At 56.7% G+C, this 19,512-nt stretch overlaps 4 protein-coding genes across 4 annotated transcripts; 2 read left to right on the top strand and 2 right to left on the bottom strand.

The window, feature by feature from the left end:
• Nucleotides 1-596: 596 nt before the first annotated feature.
• Nucleotides 597-2,060, bottom strand: BESB_003940 (uncharacterized protein; the record flags this gene model as incomplete). The annotated part of the gene is made up of 3 exons (XM_029359149.1): nucleotides 597-806; nucleotides 1,037-1,131; nucleotides 1,805-2,060. 3 exons carry the CDS (start codon nucleotides 2,058-2,060, stop codon nucleotides 597-599), a joined length of 561 nt encoding a protein of 186 aa, XP_029222062.1.
• Nucleotides 2,061-5,572: 3,512 nt separating this feature from the next.
• On the top strand, nucleotides 5,573-8,535 carry BESB_003930 (putative MC family transporter; the record flags this gene model as incomplete). Its single annotated transcript, XM_029359148.1, has 6 exons — nucleotides 5,573-5,607; nucleotides 5,994-6,126; nucleotides 6,662-6,853; nucleotides 7,339-7,491; nucleotides 7,947-8,045; nucleotides 8,401-8,535. The coding sequence occupies 6 exons, from the start codon at nucleotides 5,573-5,575 to the stop codon at nucleotides 8,533-8,535; spliced, it is 747 nt and encodes a 248-aa protein (XP_029222061.1).
• Nucleotides 8,536-11,378: 2,843 nt separating this feature from the next.
• Nucleotides 11,379-14,356, top strand: BESB_003920 (Parkinson disease 7 domain containing 1 family protein; the record flags this gene model as incomplete). Its single annotated transcript, XM_029359147.1, has 2 exons — nucleotides 11,379-11,985; nucleotides 12,546-14,356. 2 exons carry the CDS (start codon nucleotides 11,379-11,381, stop codon nucleotides 14,354-14,356), a joined length of 2,418 nt encoding a protein of 805 aa, XP_029222060.1.
• Nucleotides 14,357-16,534: 2,178 nt separating this feature from the next.
• BESB_003910 (putative ATP synthase F0 subunit 9) lies at nucleotides 16,535-17,788 on the bottom strand (the record flags this gene model as incomplete). The annotated part of the gene is made up of 2 exons (XM_029359146.1): nucleotides 16,535-16,807; nucleotides 17,567-17,788. 2 exons carry the CDS (start codon nucleotides 17,786-17,788, stop codon nucleotides 16,535-16,537), a joined length of 495 nt encoding a protein of 164 aa, XP_029222059.1.
• Nucleotides 17,789-19,512: the final 1,724 nt, after the last annotated feature.

The raw sequence follows: 19,512 nt of genomic DNA, 5'->3' as shown, positions 1-19,512 counted from the left end.
GAGTTCAGTGTATAGTTCGCATGTGAGCCAAACAGAAAAGTTCCACAGGAGCTCGAACACTGATGCATACGTGCGAATGTACGCACTGACATTCAAGCGTGTGGATAAATACAGACATCCCACCTGAATACATATATACATGTATGTCTATACAGACATGTATGTATTTATCTTTGCACATAAGTATATATATATATATATATATATATATATATATATATATATATATATATATATATATATATATATTTGCTAAAATTGTGGGATATGCGTCCCAAGGTGAAGAAGAGAAAACGTGGCCAATAGACTTGGGGGAAACACGTCTATCGGGCGCTCAACCTCTGACGCGGTGCTTTTTCCAAGAGAGCCCAGCGTAGAAGCGTGCGCTGCCACATAGAATCATTTTGCTCCCTCCCTGAAGAGATTCTGTCGGTGCCTCTCTCTCCTCGTCGCCTCTGTTTCTGTGTCGAGGCGACGAGACGGAGACGCCAGAGAAGTCTGCTTTTTCGACTCTCAAAGTTTCGGTGTATGGACTGTGCGCCTCTGCGCCGGTGGTGTCCCTCCGCGGCGAACCCTGCGGTCGAGCCATGCCATTCCTATTTTTCCAGAGTGCGCTCGAGAGGCGCGTGGAGGGGCAGCAGCGGGACTTCCGAAAGACAGGGCGTCTGCGGCAGGAGAGCGTTCTCGAGCTGGGTCGCCTCAGGAGCCAGCAGAATCCTCCCCCCAACTCGCGGCAAAATCTGCAGCGAAAGCTCTCCCGCAGTCGTCGCGGTGGAGGCGTGACGCAGCAGAACTGTGGTGCCCGGCTGAAGCAAAGCGCAACGGAGACAAAAAAAACTTCAAGTCAGCGTCCGCAGCCTTCTCTCTTCTCTGCAGCCGAGTGATTCTTCCTTTTTGCCCTTTGCGCACGTCTGCTCTTCGCCCGAGGGGCTGTGTGGAAATGTGCGCCTTAGCCCTCTGCGCGCTGTCTGAGATTCCCGTGTTCTCCCGCAGTTCTCTCTCTCACCCGCCATAGGAATTTTTCGAGTTCCCTTACTCTGCATGCGGTGCGCTGCGCCTCGCCGTTGAGCTCGAGCTTGATCGTGCCGGTCTCGTCCCCCACGAGAACTTCAGCGAAAGAGGAGACTTCTCCTGCAAACAGAAAGCAGCAGCCGGTCCACGCGCATTCCGCCCTGCGGTCCGTCTCACCTCTCAGGCGCGCAACCCCACAGCAGTCTCTCGAGACCCCCGAGTGTACGTACACCGTATTTCAGAGGAATATGCAAAAGAGAGGCCTAGTCTGGAGGGTGTGCAGGGGGACGCGCATGTCTCTCAGCAGGCCGCGCTGAGGTGCCAACCAAACTGGGAGTTAAGAGGTATGCAGAGGCGGCAGAATCGTCGCCCTGCTGAGCGCGGAGGCGACCCCATACAGAGGAGAAAGACGAACCCCGCCAGCGTCATTCCTTGACTTTGCACACGCGTAAATGTGTCGAGCTGAGTTTTATCCACGCGGCCAAACGTCGCTTGTCTCTCAGCGGTGTAAAGTCTGTCTTTTCGGTTCGCGAAACCCCTCAACTCCACAGGACCCAGCTCTCGCAGAACGAGACGGGGCGGCCGCAACATCGAGAGACGAGGCAGCAGGGCGAGCCGCGAACGCCTTCCAGTGCATTTCTCACAGAAAGGAAAGTATTCTGAATACAGCTCTTGCGCATCTTCAACAGCAACCCCCGCAAGATTTTCACTCGTGTGCATGATGCAAGAGGAGGGTATCGAGCTATCCAAAGAGAGGCGTCTCGCCTCCAGTCGGGGAGAAAAGTTCTCTGACCTGTCGGGGGCATTCTGGAGCTTAGGAGGAGTGTGCGGTGGACGTACACGAGGCAGTTCAGGCCCTGAGCACCAGGTTGAATGTCTGCGACTTTCGTGATGAAGGCGTGCTCGCCATAGCGCCCATCAGCTTTCTCTTGTGGCGCCCTGCCAAACGCACCCGGCGCGCCCCCCCGGGCAGCAGACGGCGGAAAAGCAGCCGACGCAGAGGGGGACGAAGAGGACGCGGAGGCAACGGAGGAAGCGAGAAGCGTCATCGCGTTCGCGTTCCCAGCAGAGGCCGCCGCGAGGTGATTGACACGCCTCCCCAGCGACCTTCCTCAGAAGAGAAGAGAGCGCGGCGCGCTGGGGAACGCCTCGTGTGAGATGGACGCCAAGAAACAGAAAAAGGCAGGGAAACCCTGACAGATTGGGGGCGGTCTACACATATAGTGTAGAGGTGTCTACATACAGTTACGCACACAGCTGAAACATAGCTTGGCTTGGCAGCTAATGGACTTGCATCTGTGCTGCCGCGAGCCGTCGCCTATAGGGAGGGACATGGATGTCTGCAGGGCCCCTCGCACGAGCAGAAATGACTTAGCTGTTCTGAAGCAGAAGGGTATGGAAGACTAGGGTAAGCCGGTATGAGTCTTCGACTCTTCTTCCGGGCGGCTCCTGAGAGAGGAGGCAGGAGCGCTCCGCAGAAGCAAAGAAGACCAGATAGCGCCGGCGACAATGTCGAAGGAAGAATCAGGCAGGCCAAGGGGAAGAGATTTTAAGAAACGGGAAGGGTTTAGGGAGGGTACGTACAAGACAAAGAGTTAGATGGAGGTGGCGACTTCGCAAAATCACAAGACAAGGACGGAGAGAGAGTGAGAAAACGCAGGGAGATCGCCTTTTCTTGCTCCTCTCCAGTCTCGGCATCCCCTTCCACTGCCGAGCTTCTCTGCCAGGGCAGTTTGGTTTTTTTACATTATCGTATTTCACAATTTTGCGAGGTAGCCCCGCCAGTGTAAAGAGAGCAAGGCTCCATCCAGCGGCAGTTGCGCGTGGCCGCGCGCTCTGCGCCCGGCCGTCTCTCTTGCCAGGCCCTTTCTCGCGCTTTTTGAGCTGCAAAAAACCCCTTGCGCTGTCGTGTTTTGTTCTCAGCACACGGTCACGCACGCGTTGAGGGAAGCCGCGAAGAGAACTTCACTCGTTTTGTTACGCGTGAGGCGAGCGAATGCCTTTTTCTTCTCGGAAGTCATAAAGTCTTGCGCGCCTTTTGGTCGTGGCCCTCGTCCGCATGAGCTTACTGTCTCCCTTTCTCTTGCCGTCGTTCCCCCACTGACACGCGATTCCAAGTTTTCCACGAAATGTCCTCGAAAAACCCTTCGGCTCAGGTCAAGTCCGTGACGACTTTCCCTCGGGGATCCGTCAAGTTTCAGTTTCGAGTCTCCTCCGCTCGACCCACACGCACCGCGCGGCTGCCAGCAAGGATGCGCTCTGCCCATCTCTGTCTGCAGGGCGTGACGACCGACGCGAACGCCCTCGAGTACAACGAGCGGACACAAGTCATAGGCACTTCCTAGGTGGAGCGACGCTTGTGTGGCTCGTTTTTCCCTTTATCAGGACGAGCGACGCAACAACACGCGCGTAGCCAGTGCTCTGCGCCCGCACCGCGGCTCGGCCTATCCTTGCTGTTGCCGCGGGGCTTGGCGGGCAAGATTGTGACAGTCTGCGGACGCGCTCATTCAAAAGCAACGAGAGAACCACAAACCGTTTTGATAACCGCTGATGCGCGAAGAAAGACGTGGTGCTGTGTCGGGTACTCTCGCACTAGCAAGGCGGATTCTCAGGGGCTGCTGTCAGCGAGGGTCGCTCGCTGCCTGAGGCGCGAGTGGGCTACGACGCCATGAGGTTCGGGTTTTGCGCAGCTTTCCCGTTCTTCTGGTGGTGGTCTGCTCCTCAGGAGGCCTTGTGATATATCCGCCTCTCTTTTTTCCCATCGGCATCTTCGCGTTTGTCTGCGTGGCGTCATCGTCTTGAGGGGCTCATTTCCCCTTGCATAAAGCCGTCAAGTTTCTTTCTAGGGGTGCGATCGCGTCTACACATGCGCCACAGTGAGCGTTTCCACAACTGGTCGGATCTGCATTCATCGCATGGAGGCGCATCGTGCGCGATCCTGCACTCGTGAATGTTCATTCACCCCAATCCGACGGGACAAATTGGGTGTACATACACCCCACTTTAGTCTACCTAAACACCTTTGAGGTGTATGTACATCCAACTGCGGTCTAGCGTGCTCCCTCTGAAGTGTACATGCACTCGATTCTGATGTGTGTAGGCCAGTATTGGAGGCTGTACAGCACCGGCGTGTATGTCTGGACATAATTGTGCTAACCTCTGAACAAAAATCGAACATATCGCTGTTTCTGGCGTGTACACCGCAGTCGGGCTGCCAACAGTCGGCTGGACGTCCTCCGTGGTAAATGTTTCAGGGTGTCTTACGGTACACCTCCGCACGTGACAGGTTTTCCGGAACTCCCTCGGAAAGCCATTGCTTCTGAGTTCGCGAGACGTGATTTTTCCGTCCCCGTGTTCACGTCTCGCTTCCTAGCCTGACTCGCGCAACATGCTCACGTGAAGGAAGCGCCCGATGCCTCAATTTTGAAATTTTTGAAGCACAGCCGCTCCTTCGAGCGCCTTGCTCGTTCTTCTCAACACGTGGCCTTCATTTGCGTCTAGTGCGTTGTCTTGGTTCCGACGTACGTACGCTGGACAAAGGTCTCTCCGCGCTGTCGGTATGCACCCACTCCGGCATCCAGAAATTCTTTGCTTCCGACAAGGATCCAGAAAATATAAATGTGAAGCACCGTCTCCGCGTCTCCGCGCGCGAGTCTTTTCTTGCGTCCTCGCTTTTCGTCCGGTATCACCACAAAGAGAGAGTATAGCGCAGGGCCTTCGTCTACATTTCCCGCGTCGCCGCCTTCTCCTGCCTCGCTTTCCTCCCTTCCGGCATCTTCGTTGGGGGAGTTTTGTTTCCACTTCCTTCTTCGGTGACTCGTTTCGCTTCCAGTTCTGAGCCACCGAGTGAAGAGTCTCAGCCATGGCACCCGTCGCAGGCATAAAGAGCGGAAACGGGGGGGCGAGCGCCAAGGACCTCTCCACAGGTTTGTCGCCTTTCTTGGCTTTCCAGATTGTTTTCTCTGTCCCAGGCCCGCTGCCGCTGCTGCTTTGCTCTGTAGTTAGAGGAACATAGGATTCTTCGGTCTTCAGGTGCTGAGTCTCCTCTTTCGCTTCGTTTCCCGTTTTCCTGCTTGTTTTTTTCCTTGAAAGGGCATTCGTGCCGAGAGCGCATGCAGAACTCTTCCTCTCATTCTGTTGTAACCTTCTTCGGTGTGTCGATTTCTTCCCTGTTTATTTTAGGTGTGTCTGTCTCGCCTTCAAAGCTCGTCGCTCGTTTCTAGCGTTTCGCGTGCTTTGCTGCCTCCAGTGGAACCGTCCCCCGCCTCTGGCGGAAGAAATGAACATCTTCTCTCTTGTTCACGTCTAAGAAACGTTCCGCGAAGCGCAGGGATCTTCCCCCTGCAGATCCTCCAGATGTCGCCGCTGAGAGTCTCTTTCTCAGCTGCTTCAACTCCGAGACCCCCTTGGATGTTGAAGTGTCTAAACGCGCCGCTCAGTCTCGTGTCACAGCACCTGACCCTTTGTCTCCTTTTTTGTCTCATGCGCTTCCCGGCCTCCACTCTTCGCTTTCCTATGCGCAGGCGCGCTTCTCCAGTGCGTTGAGGCGGCGACGCTTGGCATGCCGTTTGAAGTCTGGAAGACGCGCATGGGCAGGTGTGAAAGTGTGCTCTCTTCGCCCTCTCCGATTCGGTGTCTTTCTCTCTAAGCAGTGTTTGTTCTGTTTTCTCACAGTCCCTGATCTCACACCCTTGGCTTGCCGATCTGCTCTTAGTCCATCACCCTCCTCTCCGCCATCTGCGCTGTGTCTCCTCGGTGTCTCTCTCCGTCGTTTTGGCGCCTTTCCGTCAGGGCCTCGTGGTGGTTCGTTCTCTGTGATTCTCCCAAGGCTCTGACGTCCGGCACCTGTGCGCCGTGGACGCTGTCTTTCGTTCTTCTCTCTGCTTGGGGGGAAGGGGGGGGGAGGGAGTGGAGTGTGCGTGTGTGTGTCGAGGAGACGGGAGGTTGCCAGATTGCGATTCTGTGTCTGTCTGTCTCACAAGGTACCGCAGCGAGGGCACGCTCGAGGCCTTTCAGGAGATCTACAAGGGGGGGGGCGTCCGCGCCTACTGGAAAGGCCTGGCTCCCAAGACGGTGGAGTCCGCCTCCAAAGGCGCCGTGCTGCTCTACTCCAAGGTGAGAGAGCAAGATGAAGGCTTAGAGAGAAAAAGGCTGATGCTTCAGGAATTTCCTCTAGACCGAGCACGTTCAAATTGAATTTGACTGGATCCCGCGCGAGCGGCCCGAGCGGCCGCTGTGTCTGCGGCGAGTTTCGGCTCTCGCGCGTTAGTTGTAGTAGCTGCCTTGGGGACTTGCCCGTTCCCTCTCGGTGAATCCCCCAGACTTTCGAGAGGGGGCAGGAAAGCGACTCGGCGCGCATCGGATCGTTTAGTCGCTTGTTAAGCATCGGCAGTCAGGTCGCTTTGTTACTTTGGCGCAGAGCAAGTGTATCTGAGTGTCTCTTCTCTCGCACGGCCTTCTGGCGGGGGAGGGAGAGGAGGGACGGGGGGTATCCCATCGGGTAGGATTTGGGAATTTGGGAGAAGAGAACGAGGGGAAGTACGCGTCAAAGTGCAGGTCGGTCTGCCTGCGGCAGGCGGGATTCCGAGCGGCGGAACCGTGGGAGAGCGATGCAAGGCGAGAGAGATTTCTGTGGATTTCTGGTCTTTAGGAGTTCATCTTCTCCGCGATGCGTCGCTTGGGCGCCTCAGAGACCGTCAGCGGCTTCGCAGCTGGCGCAGGAGGCGGCGTCTGTCAAACGGTTGTCATGGCGCCTTGCACGTACGTGGTCACGGCGCTCGTGACGGGCGGAGGCAACGCGGCTGAGAAAGTTCGCCAAGTCTGGAAAACCACGGGAGTCAAGGTGCGAAACACGCAAGACACAGGGGCAACCGCAGGTGTACATACACCCCAGCCATATATATATATATATATATATATAAATATACACGTATATATATATATATATATGTATACATGCATATGTGAGTATGTGTGCATGTGTATGTCTGTATGTACGTATGTATGTATGTATGTATGTATGTCCTTATACACGCCGTATAGGCGGCTGCGCTGAGTCCTGGAGGGGTACACACGCACAAAGAGAATAGGAAATGCTAGATATGAATGTGTGTGGGGAAGGCGAGCTGTGGGGTTTATCACATCAGAAAAAGGTTTCGTCGCTCAGAATGAGGAAAAACGAGGTTTGCGCACACGGTGCTGTCTCTGTTTTTTTCGCCTGTTCTTGTCGCTTTGCTTCCGTGCCTACGTTTGTCTTCCCCTTCGTCCCCCATTCGTGGCGTGTCCCCTCTGTCTCTCTTCTTTTTCATCGTTGGCGATCTTCTAAAGGGGTTGTACTCGGGAGGCACAGCAATAGCGTTCCGGCAAGCCACGAACTGGGCCTCGCGGCAGGGCTTCACAGAGTTCGTTCGATCCAAGATGAAGCGCGGCGATGAAAAAGCAAAGCTATCGAATGCGCAAGAAATCGCCGCAGGCATCGTTGTAGGCGCCGCGAATGAGTAACGTCGAGTCCAGAAGCGAGCCGACGGATTCCAAGTGTGCAGGGGCACATCGGAGTCCGTAGGACCGAGCACCGGCAGGCAGCAATGGATGGAGTGGATGTATAAGGATAGCTACAAAGGAAAGTTCTCGCAAGTAAAGACATAGAGCGCACACAAATGCAGTTTAGTTGCATCCCTAGATGAGTAGCGAGAGACAGACACACACAGCAGCGCAGACAAACACACAGGCAATTGTGAACGTATATGTAAATGTACATATATATATATATATATATATATATATATGCACGTTCATATAGACGTATGTATACATATAATTATATGCACATAAAGATACTCATATGCGATGTAGAAGGACTCTTCGGGGGTCTCTGAGAGGCCGAAGAGCTGTCAGACTGTTTTTGTGTTTTCTCCATGGGGCCTTCGTCTTTCTAGGGAGGAACCCTGTCGACATGGAATCAGCCGTTCGAAGTTGCGCGAATTCACATGCAAGCGGCAGCAAACGAGGGAAAACATAAGGCCAGTCTTGCCCAGGTGAAAACTAGCAAATTTAGTTGAAAAGCAGAGTCTTTGGGTGACGAATGGAATCTTATGTTCACGTGAGCCTGCCAAGTTTCCACCGCAGCGTGATTCTCAAGATTCTGCTTGAGCGTTCTTCTATAGCGGGGGCCTCGCCATGTGGCCGGTGTACATACAGCGGTTGCTCGTTGTTTTTTCTCAAAATCCTTACTTCTTCAGCGTTTGCCGTGCCCGTTCCGGCGTCCTCACGTTCCCCATCCATCCCGTATAAATTCCTCTTCCACCCTGTGTCAAAGTCGCAACCGAGAAACCGCCTGGGAGGCTGTTTCGCAATTCGTTTTTGGATGCTGTGGTGCCGATTCTTTTGCAGACTCTCCGCGCGATCGTGGCGCAGGACGGCCTCGCAGGGCTGTTCAAAGGCATCGTTCCTCGCATCGGACTGGGCGTTTGGCAGACTCTCTTCATGGTCACGGGCGCGAAGCTTCTGAAGGACGCCATGAAATGACGGAAACACTACTTTAAAATCGAGAAATCGTGAAAATAGAGAAAAATGGGCACACGTAGGACGCACGTGCGCCGTAGTTGGCCGAGACGTTGGAGCAGAACGTGTAAGGTCGAGGGGCAAAAAGAGAAACGAAGAACACGGATAGTCGTATGAGCGTGAAACGAAGAGGGAAGGGCGGAATCTTGTAAATACGCAAAAGGCAGCTGGAACAGAAAATCGTGCCGCCCCCCCTAGCGGCAGTGACGTGGGTACAGTGTCTGAATCGGCATACCGAACTGTGAAACAGGGAGAAGACATGAACACACGGATAGCAAACAAACATTGCCTCACCTCAAAGGGGCATGTGAGAAAGAAAGGAGATGCAGGAACTCTTCAGAACAAATCGAAAGGCATACTCCTAGCGCCTCCCATCCCCTGTTGGAGTTCTTCCTCCTCCTCGATTTAGTTTAGTGAATACAGCTCGGAGGTCTGAGCTGCATTCGCCGTGTGCCCTCTGACGCGCCCAAAATTGAGTCAAAGCCCGCTTCAGTGCAACCAACAGTCAGACAGGAGCGGGGAGTGCAGCGAGCATGAAGTGATGACGGTCGTGTGTCGTGAGCGCTCTGAGAAAACGGATGCTGATTCATTCGAAAAGGGCGGAGATGATAGGGAGACTACAGTGCAGCTTCGAAACCAAAGCGGAAACAATTCGCTGCGGCGCCGTGAGCAACAGGGAACGTCTGCAGCGAGGCGTGTTGGAGTGCGCTCGCCTCGTCGTTAGCAGACAAAAGCTTCTCATGGAAAACTCCCATGCTATGTAACCTGTCGCTAAACTTTTTTTCAAAGATGCATCCACTTTAGTCCAGAGAAACAAAGGCAGTCGCCTGCGTGCTGCTCTGCGCCTTGTCCCTTGGATCGTATTTGCTTCGTCTTTCTTCATCGGTTTCCTCGTGCCAGTATTTCCAAGCCAAGCGTCTCCGCCTGTCCGTCGGAGGAGTGTACTACATGTATATATATATATATATATATGTCATATAGATATGTTAAAGATATACATGCATGTATATATATGTATGTATACTTATACGTAGTATGCATAACGCCTCACTCGTATTTGCATGTAAGACGGGAACTCCGCGCCCGAGTTACCTTCAGTTCCGCAGCATTCTGCGCCAAATGCTCTCTTCCTACAGCGTTCGTGGAGCACTGGAAAGTAGACGTAGAAAGATACCTATACGTAGACAGACGGATAGCTCGATAGGTAGCTATATGTATGTTTGACACCCAGTCGGATGTATGGGGTGTGAGACGTGACGGCGTGTGCGCCGTTTGGGTTGCTGATCTATTTCCGCACGATTCTTTTCTCTCGTAAGACACGGCGCATGCAAGTCTCCTTCAATGTGTTTTCGGAGTTCAGGCTGTCTTCTGAACACGATTTTCCGCAGTGTGACATGCACACGGCTTTGCGCTAGTAGGGGAAGGGGCACTGCTGGTCACCCTTCCCTCCCTTCAGGCTTCTGCTCATCTGAGTTCTTTTTTTCTGCGAAATGGCTCGCGTACGCGGCTTCGTCGCGGCGCCTTTGTGTGTATGAGCTGGGGAAGAACAGGAACGGGAAAGTTTTGAGGAATAAACCGCGCACGTCTTGAACAGCTTGTCTCTCGCGACGAGCATGCCGCATGCGCCACGGCGCTTTTGATGTGGACGCGGGAAAGGCGGAAAGGCGCAAATCCTCTAAAACGTGTCCGTTTGGAAAGAAGAGCCGCAACGAGTTTTCTCGGCGCGCGCCGTCGAAGCCCGCCACTGAAAGTTGTTTCGTTCTTCCACGGCCACCGTTAAGAACGCGTTTTGCTTTCTAACAAAAGGAAGTGTTATTCCTGGAGGCAGTTGGCCTTTTCCACAGCGGACGCGAGTCATTATCAGTCGAGCAAATCACCCGTCTCTGCCAGTGTTGAGCGAAACGTATCGGGCGGCGCCCGCGCCGTGTCGTCTCGTGAACGGAGACACCTCATCGCGAACCCGCGCAAAAATGAGGCGGGTCGTATGTGCATTTCTTTCGCCTCTGCAGCGCGGATCTTGCCGGGGAGACACGCGGCGATAAGTCTCTCTTTTGTTTCTTCAGTCGGACAGGACTAAACAGAGGAGCGGCGCCCCGAGGTCGAGACCGCCAGCCGCGCGGCTCCACGCGGACTGCCTCCTCCTTCTCTAGTTTAAGAGAAGAGCCTTCTTCTTCCCCTCTCAGAAGTACACACATTTCTGCTTCTTTCATCGACAGAGCGGAAGGGCGCTTCTCGGGGGAGAAGCGTGCCTACTCTCTACTCCGCGGGGGTCAAGGGGCCTCTCTGCCTCGACTTGTTACCTGGCGCCTTTTTCTTTCTCCTGTCGTTTCCCAAGGGCGGCCGTGCCTTCGTGCCTCTCGCTCGACTTTATTTCTGTGGACTCGCATTCACTCGAGGTTCTGGGGCTTTGAGCTCTCCTGCGACGGTATTCCCTCAGCGCACTTCGGCCTTTCGATGTCGCGGGGAGTCTCTCCTTCCACACGTGCGAGGCGGGCGATCTTTTGCACGGCACTGGTTGCTTGAAGCTCACGGGGGTCGTTTACTGGAGCGTTCGCGCGCCTGAGAGAGACGGAGCCTCTGCCGCACTCTGCGCGTGCATGCATTCGTCCTTTGTTTCGCTGTCGCAGAGGGAGGAAGAGAGAAAGAGGAAGCGTCTGCTTCGCGCGCGCCTCTTCTGCTCGACTCGTCGTTTCTCTGCGAGCTCACTGCCGCTGGCCGCGGCCTCTCCGTCGCTTTTCTCCGCACCCAAGCTCGCTCTCGCGGAGGCGAGGTGTTTTAGAGAAAGCGTCTGGTTTCTGTGAAACACGATGGACACGGCACCCGCCCAGCCGCCCCCGTCTTCTTCTCCGCCGGGAGGTCCCTCGCCCTCAGTGCTGATTGTCCTTTCCTCGGAAAAGCGTCTGTTTGCACAGCCTTCTGCGACGTTTGCCGCGGAGACTGGGGCCTCGGGCGGGCGGCGCAAGTCGCTTGAGTTCCTCGCGGAAGCGGGCGTCTCGCTCTCTTCTCTGCTGTCTATCCACTCGATTCTGACAGCGAGCGGACTCTCGTATCAACTCGCGACGCCGTCGGGCGCCCCTCCAGCGCTTTGCAACGTCGACTCCGTCGCAGACCTCGCGGACGCCGTGCGGGCGCGGGTGCCTCCACAGCTGCTCGCGCAGCTCGGGAAGCCTCTCGCCCTGCGAACCGTCACCCTAGAGGATTTCGCGGGCCTGCTGCTTCCTCACCACCTCGGCGCGGCGATCGACCTTTTCAACAGCTCTGCGCTCGGCAGCCTGGTCGCGGCGCTGACCTCGGCCGCCGAGGAGAAAGTCGTCTGCTCCATCGGCTACGGAGGCTTCGCGCTCGCAGCCAAGAGGCCCTCGAGTCTGCGCGATGAGACGCCCAGCGGCGCCGCCGCGATGAAGAAGAAGAACGGTGAGGAAAGACTTTACGACTATCTACCGACACACGTGCGGCAAGGACCTTTTCTTCAGCTGGTGCGTGAGGAAGGCCTCCCTCAGAGGCTGTCCACCAGACGCCTCTGCGCCTGCATATCTTTCCTTATGTCGGCGCGGCGCAGAGAGACGAGCGAGGGCAGATACTGGCGCTGCACGCGAAGCAGAGGGAGATATCTTCGCGGAGACATATGTCTTCAGAAGCAGGCAGTTAGTTAGGGATACCAACGATTTCTTGCTGACCGCCCTGCGCTGTGGAGGCGCGTAAATATTCCAGTCGTGTGTCTCGCGAAGGCACACGCCAGCACGTCTGCACGTCCACGTATGCGGCTTCTTCCAGGTGTATATATGTATGTATTTTTTCTAAAATACATGGATGAAGTGCATACATATATATATATATATATATATATGCAGGAAGTCGGTCATAGTTGTGAACTGGCCGGAGCTCAGCCGCCCGATACGGGTACGTTGAAGCGCCCAGTTTTCTACTGTAGTTTCGTCTTTTCTCTGCCTTTTCGGTGGTTTTTTCTGCTGCAGGCAATTCTTTCCCGTTTGCCAACTACACAATGACCGGCGTGAGTCCCTTTGACGAGTGTCGCTACCCCTTTTTCGGCCACCTGCCATGCATGCTGCAAGAGCTGCTGGAGGGGCAAGGTGCCTCATTCGCCTCCTTCGAGTGTACAGACACCCCGGGGATGATCGTCGACCGCAACCTCGTCTCGGGAGCAAATGAGGAGAGCACGGCGCTGTGCGTCCAGACGTTGGCGCTGCTGCTCTGCTGCCGCCGCCACGCGAGCGCGTCGGCCTCACAGGCGGCCGCGAATCTCGCGCCGCGCCTCGCAGACTCTGGCGACGGGCGCCTCGCCGCCGGAGGGGCGCGTGACGCGCGCACGCTGACGGCGCGGGAGAGACTCGGGGCAGACGAAGAAAGTCGCTGGAAGACAGCGGGGAGCGTCGTACAACAGTTTGCCAGCGCCGAAAAGCGCGCCGCTCAGGAGGAGGTCAGCGCCCCTGCCGATGCAGACCGAAGCGGAGAGGGGCTGAGGGGCGGCGCAGCCCCCGAGCCCAGGCCGCGGCTCCCTGTTGAAGCCCTCGACCCGAGTGGCGCGTTTTTTGCGGAGAGCCGCGCAGACGACGCCGCAGCGGTGCCTCCAGTCGTCGCGGGCGCGTACGCTTCAGGCGCTGCTTCGCGTGCGGAGAGCGCGGGGTTCCGCTGGCAAGAGGCAGGCAACGCCCCGAGCCATTCAGAGAAGACCCGCGACGCGTGGGGCGCGTCCTCCAGCAGCAGCCCCGAGGAGAGCTCTCGCGCAGACAGCGAGTTCAGGTCGCCCGCTGCGCGCCGAAGCGGCCTGGAGACTCCCCCCCACGCCCCGCACGAGGCGTCTGGCGCCGAGCGGGAGCGACAAGATCGCAGCAGAGACGAGAGGCCGGGGTCTGATTGGGGAGGGGAGGCGAGCGCGGGCGAGGCATTCGTCGCGTCCTCGTTGGCCAGCTCTCGCGCGGAGGCGTCGTCTCCCGCGTGGAAGGAGCCTGTGGAACGCGCAGGGAGCAACGGCGCCTTCGCGCGTCCTTCAGAGGCCGCTGCCGGCGAAGAGAGCTGGGCTGGAAGGGGGCTGCGGGGAGCTGCGAACGCCTCCTCGAGGCAAGGCTTTGGAGGGCTCGACGGGAGTGTCGCAGGTTTGTTCTCCGCGATGGCCGCGCGCAGCTCCGGCGCGGGCGCCAGCAGTGGGGGAGCTCGTGTGCGCAGCGGCGAGCTGCGCGACGTCTTCTCGCAGGGCGAAGCGGCAGAGACCGCCGCAATGAAGGCGAGACACGCTCTCGACGCCCCGCAGGCCCAGCACACAGCTGCGGTGCACGCAGCGCATGCAGAGATTCCGCGCGACGGCTGTCGCGCGTTCGAGTCGCCTGGCGCAAACGCGGAGTCGCCATTTTCTAAGGACCTGGCAGGCGAGTCGAACAGAGCCGCCGCGAAGGAAGCGGCGACAAGCGGCTTCTCCGCGAGCCTCGATCGCTTCGACGAGCCCATTCCCTTTGCGGCGGATGACCGGGTGCACGCCTCGCCCGCGGCTGTTGGCGAAGACTTGTTTGCTTTCGAGTCGGCTTTCGTGGCAGGCGGCGAGGGAGGCGCGATCTCGGCTTTCGGGGGACGCGCGGACACGCGGTCGGAGGCGCCCAGGCCGAACGGAAGTTTCGCGGGGCTCGCAGATCCCTTCCAGCTGTTTGAGGCGACGCCAAGCGAGAACGCAGCCCCGCGGGCGAAAGAGGAAACAAAGGACTTGAGAGGCGACGCCCCCCCGAACTTCTCGGGAGGCTTCGGCGTCGACAGCGGAGACTGGACGCGGTGGTAGGCGCGGGGCACGGTCGGGAGGCCGGTTGTAAGATGCGGAATCGTGCGTGCGTCTGCAAGAGGCGCTCAGGTGTTTCTCGGGGTGGCAGACAGCGCCGCACCGCGTGCGAAGAAGGCCCCCGCGCATGGCTCGAATGCGTCCGGGGCCGGTAGCGGCGTCTGAAGAGAGCAAGGAAGATTTCGGGCAGAGCGAAATGTGGAGGGGTAGTGGCGTCGCCCAAGAGAGAGACGTCGAGGTGAAGGAAGCATTCAACACTGCACATCGTGCATGTATTTCTTTTTGAACGCGCGTGCGGCGATGGTTAGTGGACGCGCGGAGGAAGGTGGTAGTGCGGAGCTCGCAGACACGCGTTGGGAAGCGTGAGCTGCTGAGGCGGAAGAAACCAAGATTTCAACCGAGATTTCGGTGTCGTGGGCTGATGAGTATCCAGCAAAACAAGGCTCCGGGCGGTCAGTTTCGATCCGGCTGGGATCCAGTGAACAGACTGTCGGGATCTAAATCTGCCTGGGGGAACGCCGCAGAATCCGTTCGCAGCTGGTCCTAGGGGGGCAGTGCCGAAGAGGTAGGCGGCGCGCCTCTTGTCTCCTCAGCCGCCGGTTTCGTACAGAGAGTCAAGTGACGGTGTAGGCGAAGCTTTGTGCGCGTTCTGAAAGAGCCAAGGAAGATATCTGGCGGATGTCCGCCTGCTGAAGGCAGCATCTGGAAGCTGGTCGCCAGAAGATCGGGGCGAAACACGCACGTTTTTGCGTGTACAGATGATCACATTCGTGACTGCGTGCTGAGGTGTGACTTTGAGGCCATTTAGCTCCATGTCGCTTCCGACGTGTAAGCTCGTTGTCATCACCCAGATGTCATCATTCCATGGAAAACTACCTGCGCCCGCGTAGACGGGAACTCGATGTGCAGCGTTGTTGTTGTGTGCAATAAGGCGGCCAAAGGTCTTCTTTCATTTTGCGTAGCTGCAGGCACCCCGTTCCGCCTCCGATGATCGGTGAAACTGAGACACATGCTGTACTTTGTTTGCTCGTGCATGTATGGGGAACTTCGCAACTACTCGTTCTCGCAAGCGGATTAGTGGTAAATATGTGCGGAACTGCTTTTCGGCGAGAAGGCGTGCGTCAGGCACTGCGAGGGCGCAGGCGTGAAACACAGCGTCAGGGGTGATCTAGTCTGACAAACTGCACGCGGAGATTCGTCGCTGATGTGTAAGGGACGGGCGAGTTGCGTACACTGCAGCAGGCGAATCTAAGCCGGCGCGAGAAATGCCGCATTATTTCCCTGACACCCTTGTAGAGAGGGGAGGGGGGGACATAAGTTGTCTCTGCCGCCGCCCCGGGCCCTGGCTTCCTCCACTCGAACCGCGGACGTTGACGCGGCACTACCAGAAACGCGCCTCAAAATTTAGCGCGCGTCGCCGCACACGCGGCTTCAGCGTGTGTTCCAGCGCACGCGGTTGACAACGCGGTAGCACTCTCAGAACGCGCGGCAAGACAGCACTAGCCCGCTTGCGTGTTTTTGGTGACTTTGTGGGGCTGCCGTGCTGCCTGACTCCCGCCGGCGGTATTCACACCCGCACGGTGCTCTACGAGCTACGGAAGGATCGTCTGCTGCCATCCTCGTAAAATGCAGTGTCTGCACTGGCCTGTGTGCTAATGAGCAATCGTGCGGCTTCGAGGGTCTTCTGAAAGACGCGCCGTGCGCGTGTTTTGTCGCGTGATGGTGCGAAGTCCGGGGCTCATGAAAAGAAATTTATTGTATTGGAGCCGAGGTGGACTCGTTATCTCCACATGGCGCAATAAGGACAGAAGCGAGCGAATGGACGGCGGAGAAGCGACACCAGACGGATGGGAAAAAGACAACTTCTCCGTTTGAGCCGCCGACAGCTGTTCACCGTCGCCGTCTCACAGGAACAAGGAACGACGCATGATTAGACGACGCCCATCACACTCTACACACGTCTGTTGGTAGACGCGCTGAGCACGTGTAAAGTGACGCGCAAAGTAAAGTCTGACTGTTAGTTTTACTTGTCCGTGCCTCTTGCACGTGGTGGCAAAGAGACAGAGTACGGGAAGATGAATGGGAGAAGGCACACGGAGGCACGACGAGAGACAGAGAGCGTGGAGTCGATCTATGTGGGTCTCACACAGGGACGGCTGACAAACGCGGAGTCTTGTTCATTTACGAGTAGAGCAACACTGCGCTCATCAAGACGCAAATAATGCCCAAGAACTCAAGGAAACCCATTCCAATAAGAGTGTAGGTGAAAAGATCTTCCTTGATCGAGGGGTTGCGGGCAGTGCCGGAAACCAGAGCTGCGAAGAGAGAGCCGATACCCTGAGCGACGCCACCAACGGACATCAACGCAATGGCGGCGCTAAGGCTGGCAACGCCGGCGTCGTAGCGCGCACCGACTTGCATCGCGTACGGGTTCTGGCGGGTCATCGAGGGTTGCTGAGAAAAACACACACATGCGGAGAGGAAACATCGTGACGATCGAGCATCCCCGGTGGAGTTCAGACATCGACAGACCAACGCGGAAAAAGCCCAGCAGAGAAAGATTGCCCCGCCCTACTTCTGGAGGGCGGAGAGCAGAAAACATCAATGGAGCGTCGCAACGGACGGCTCACAGGCACAAAAGGCTTCACGCATGCATTCATGTGTGAGCAATATTTGACGACGTGAATCCGTGCACGCCGCGCCTGTACGCACTCCGCCACAGTTCTAAATCGCAGCGACTCCGGTCCACCTCCTTTATATACGAGTTTTCACTAACAGCCACGGTACTGAACTGTGTTCGCAAGCACCGAGTCATACGTAACGTGAGCGCTACGCTGCTCACGCCTCTCAGGGCGTAGCCCATCGGTTCGCGGTAAATCACGCACAGTTCGGCATTTGGACTGCAGCTGACGAGCTCATCGTAGAAGATCCGCCCTCACACAAAAATGCAACTTTCACACATACGAAAGACGGCGGCGGAGGAGTCATCGGGTTTGGCGGGTGACATCCTCGCGGCGTCCTCGCTCTCCCGGGCACCGGGAGATCAGACAGTCCGCGGTGCTTCCCACATGAGTCGCCCGCCCCAGTCGAAGACGAGCCCTTTTTCTGCACACACGCAAACGACTGCCATCTGAGTTCCTAAAAAGTCTTCCCCCCCTCCGATGGCGTCGAAGCGGCCGCGGCGGTGCGCGGCGAAAAAACTTTCGAACGCACCTGCGTGGGGCAGAGAGCGCCAGCGGCCGCGAGCTTCTGGTTGCAGTGGATGGGGGTGTGTTTTTGGAACAGGGGGGACTGAGAGAAGTGGCGGCTCGGGGCGAAGTAGAATTTCTGGGAGAAGGAAGCGCCAGGGAGCTTGGCGAAAGTGGCGGGAGACGCCTGGCTGCCGGCGACGCCGGTCGCCCGCAAGGCGGAGAGGGAGAGGCGAGGAAAAAACATTTTGTCTCGAAAGCAGGTAGAGAAAAGGAGCAGAACTCAACCTCCTGGGGCAACTGCGCACAACAATCGAAAGAAAAGACTGAAACAAGTGCGACCGACGTCTCCAGCCAACACACAGAAGCGACAGACAGGAGGAGGTCCCAGGCAGGAGGATGTCGAACGCCACGCGCTTACGCATGTGCACAATCTCCAGAAACACCGCGCGGGGGCGGGAGAGGTGGAAGGCCTAGTCTCTCCCTCACCCGAAGCACACGCTCGCGTGCGCTGCAGTCTCGTTGTACACAGCCTCGGACGCCAGAGACAGACTGCGGCAGGAGCGGCGCCCAGACGAGGCCCTGATCCCACTGCGCTCATACGCTCGGCAAGACAAATGTGAAGAAAACGGGGCCCTGGGATGAAAAAGCACCAGCAGAGCTAAAACCCCCCGCGCGCAAGTCCAGGCTCGGCTGCAAAACAGGGTGTCGTGTTTCCGTCGGTGACGTGGCTGCCTGCCTGCACACATAGGAAGAAAATGCGGAGAGAAGCGCACAGAAACGACGATTTCCTGCTCAATTTTTAGGAAACGGCCCTACGAGGAGAAATATGTGCGCGCAGTCGGCCCAGTCTTTCCACGCGCGCTGCATGCTCTGTGCCCGCTGTATCGAGTTGGGTGAAACGAAGCGGGAAAAACGGGGGGAAAAGAGCGGGGACACAGAAACGAAATATTGCCTGGTAATCACTGTGTGCAACTGATAGTTCATCGTGCGCCTTCCTTGTCTTCCGCTTGCCCAGTCCCTCCGCTTCTTCCCAAGGAACAGTTGACCGAGACAGCCAGAGAAACGGCGCACACAAAGAACGAAAAAAGTATGCGCGCTTATCTCGTGGTTGAAAATGCTAAGGGCGTTAATACTGCTCTGGAAGGTGTCACAAGAGTGTTTCCTGAGCTTCTGCTGCCAGACGTGAGAGATGAAAACTCGACTGGCTTCACCAGCAATCCTTGCGGGGTGGGTCGCTCCTCAGAGTTCGCAAGACTTGAAGTAGGCAGATTTCTGGATTCTGCTTGTGGATGACTCGGAAGTGCACAAGAACGACTAGCGGAACTTTGATGGTACGACAGCAAATAGGAGCGTCCGAGACGGGTAGGCGGCGTGAGAAACGCCCACGATGTACCAAAACGCGAGTCACGAGGGACAATAAGTCGTCAGAGGAAGGAAACGAGGAGTTCACCCGCAGCATGGTAGTAACCCTTTGCGTGGAGCCCAGGCGGTTTTCACGAGACTGTTTTTCGGTTCTTCGATTTCTCCGCTAGCGTTCCAGTGCGACGGAACCGCAGCAGCTGTGGGATACCTTTGTGATCAATTCCCTGCTTCTACAGTGCCTCAGTGCAGAGCCCGGCTCCCAGGCAATCCGCGTCTGCCGTTCTGGCCGCATCTGGTTTTGTTCGAGCACCGATATACAGCATCATGTGAGTGAACAGAGCTCCCCTCTTTCCGACGAAAATAGATGTAGCGGGAAGATCGAATCTCTCAAAAAGGCAAAACGCAGAGCAGACGAAGCCGCCGTCGCCGCAACGTCCTTGTGTCACCCTAACCCTAGCTGTACAGTGTAACGGCTGCTTCAATGGCATCTTGCCGCATCGTAGCGACGAAGCTATATTGTAACTAGTCTCTCTCGCAGCAAGACTAGCATATCCCTGCTCTCATGAATTGGGAGACGCGAGGGTAGCATGCTCCAGCTTCCTCACT

Source organism: Besnoitia besnoiti, chromosome I, assembly GCF_002563875.1.
Source record: "Besnoitia besnoiti strain Bb-Ger1 chromosome I, whole genome shotgun sequence".
In the NCBI taxonomy this organism is placed as follows: domain Eukaryota; phylum Apicomplexa; class Conoidasida; order Eucoccidiorida; family Sarcocystidae; genus Besnoitia; species Besnoitia besnoiti.
The sequence above is the reverse complement of the archived record's forward strand: the minus strand, read 5'-3'. Positions and strand labels throughout refer to the sequence as shown.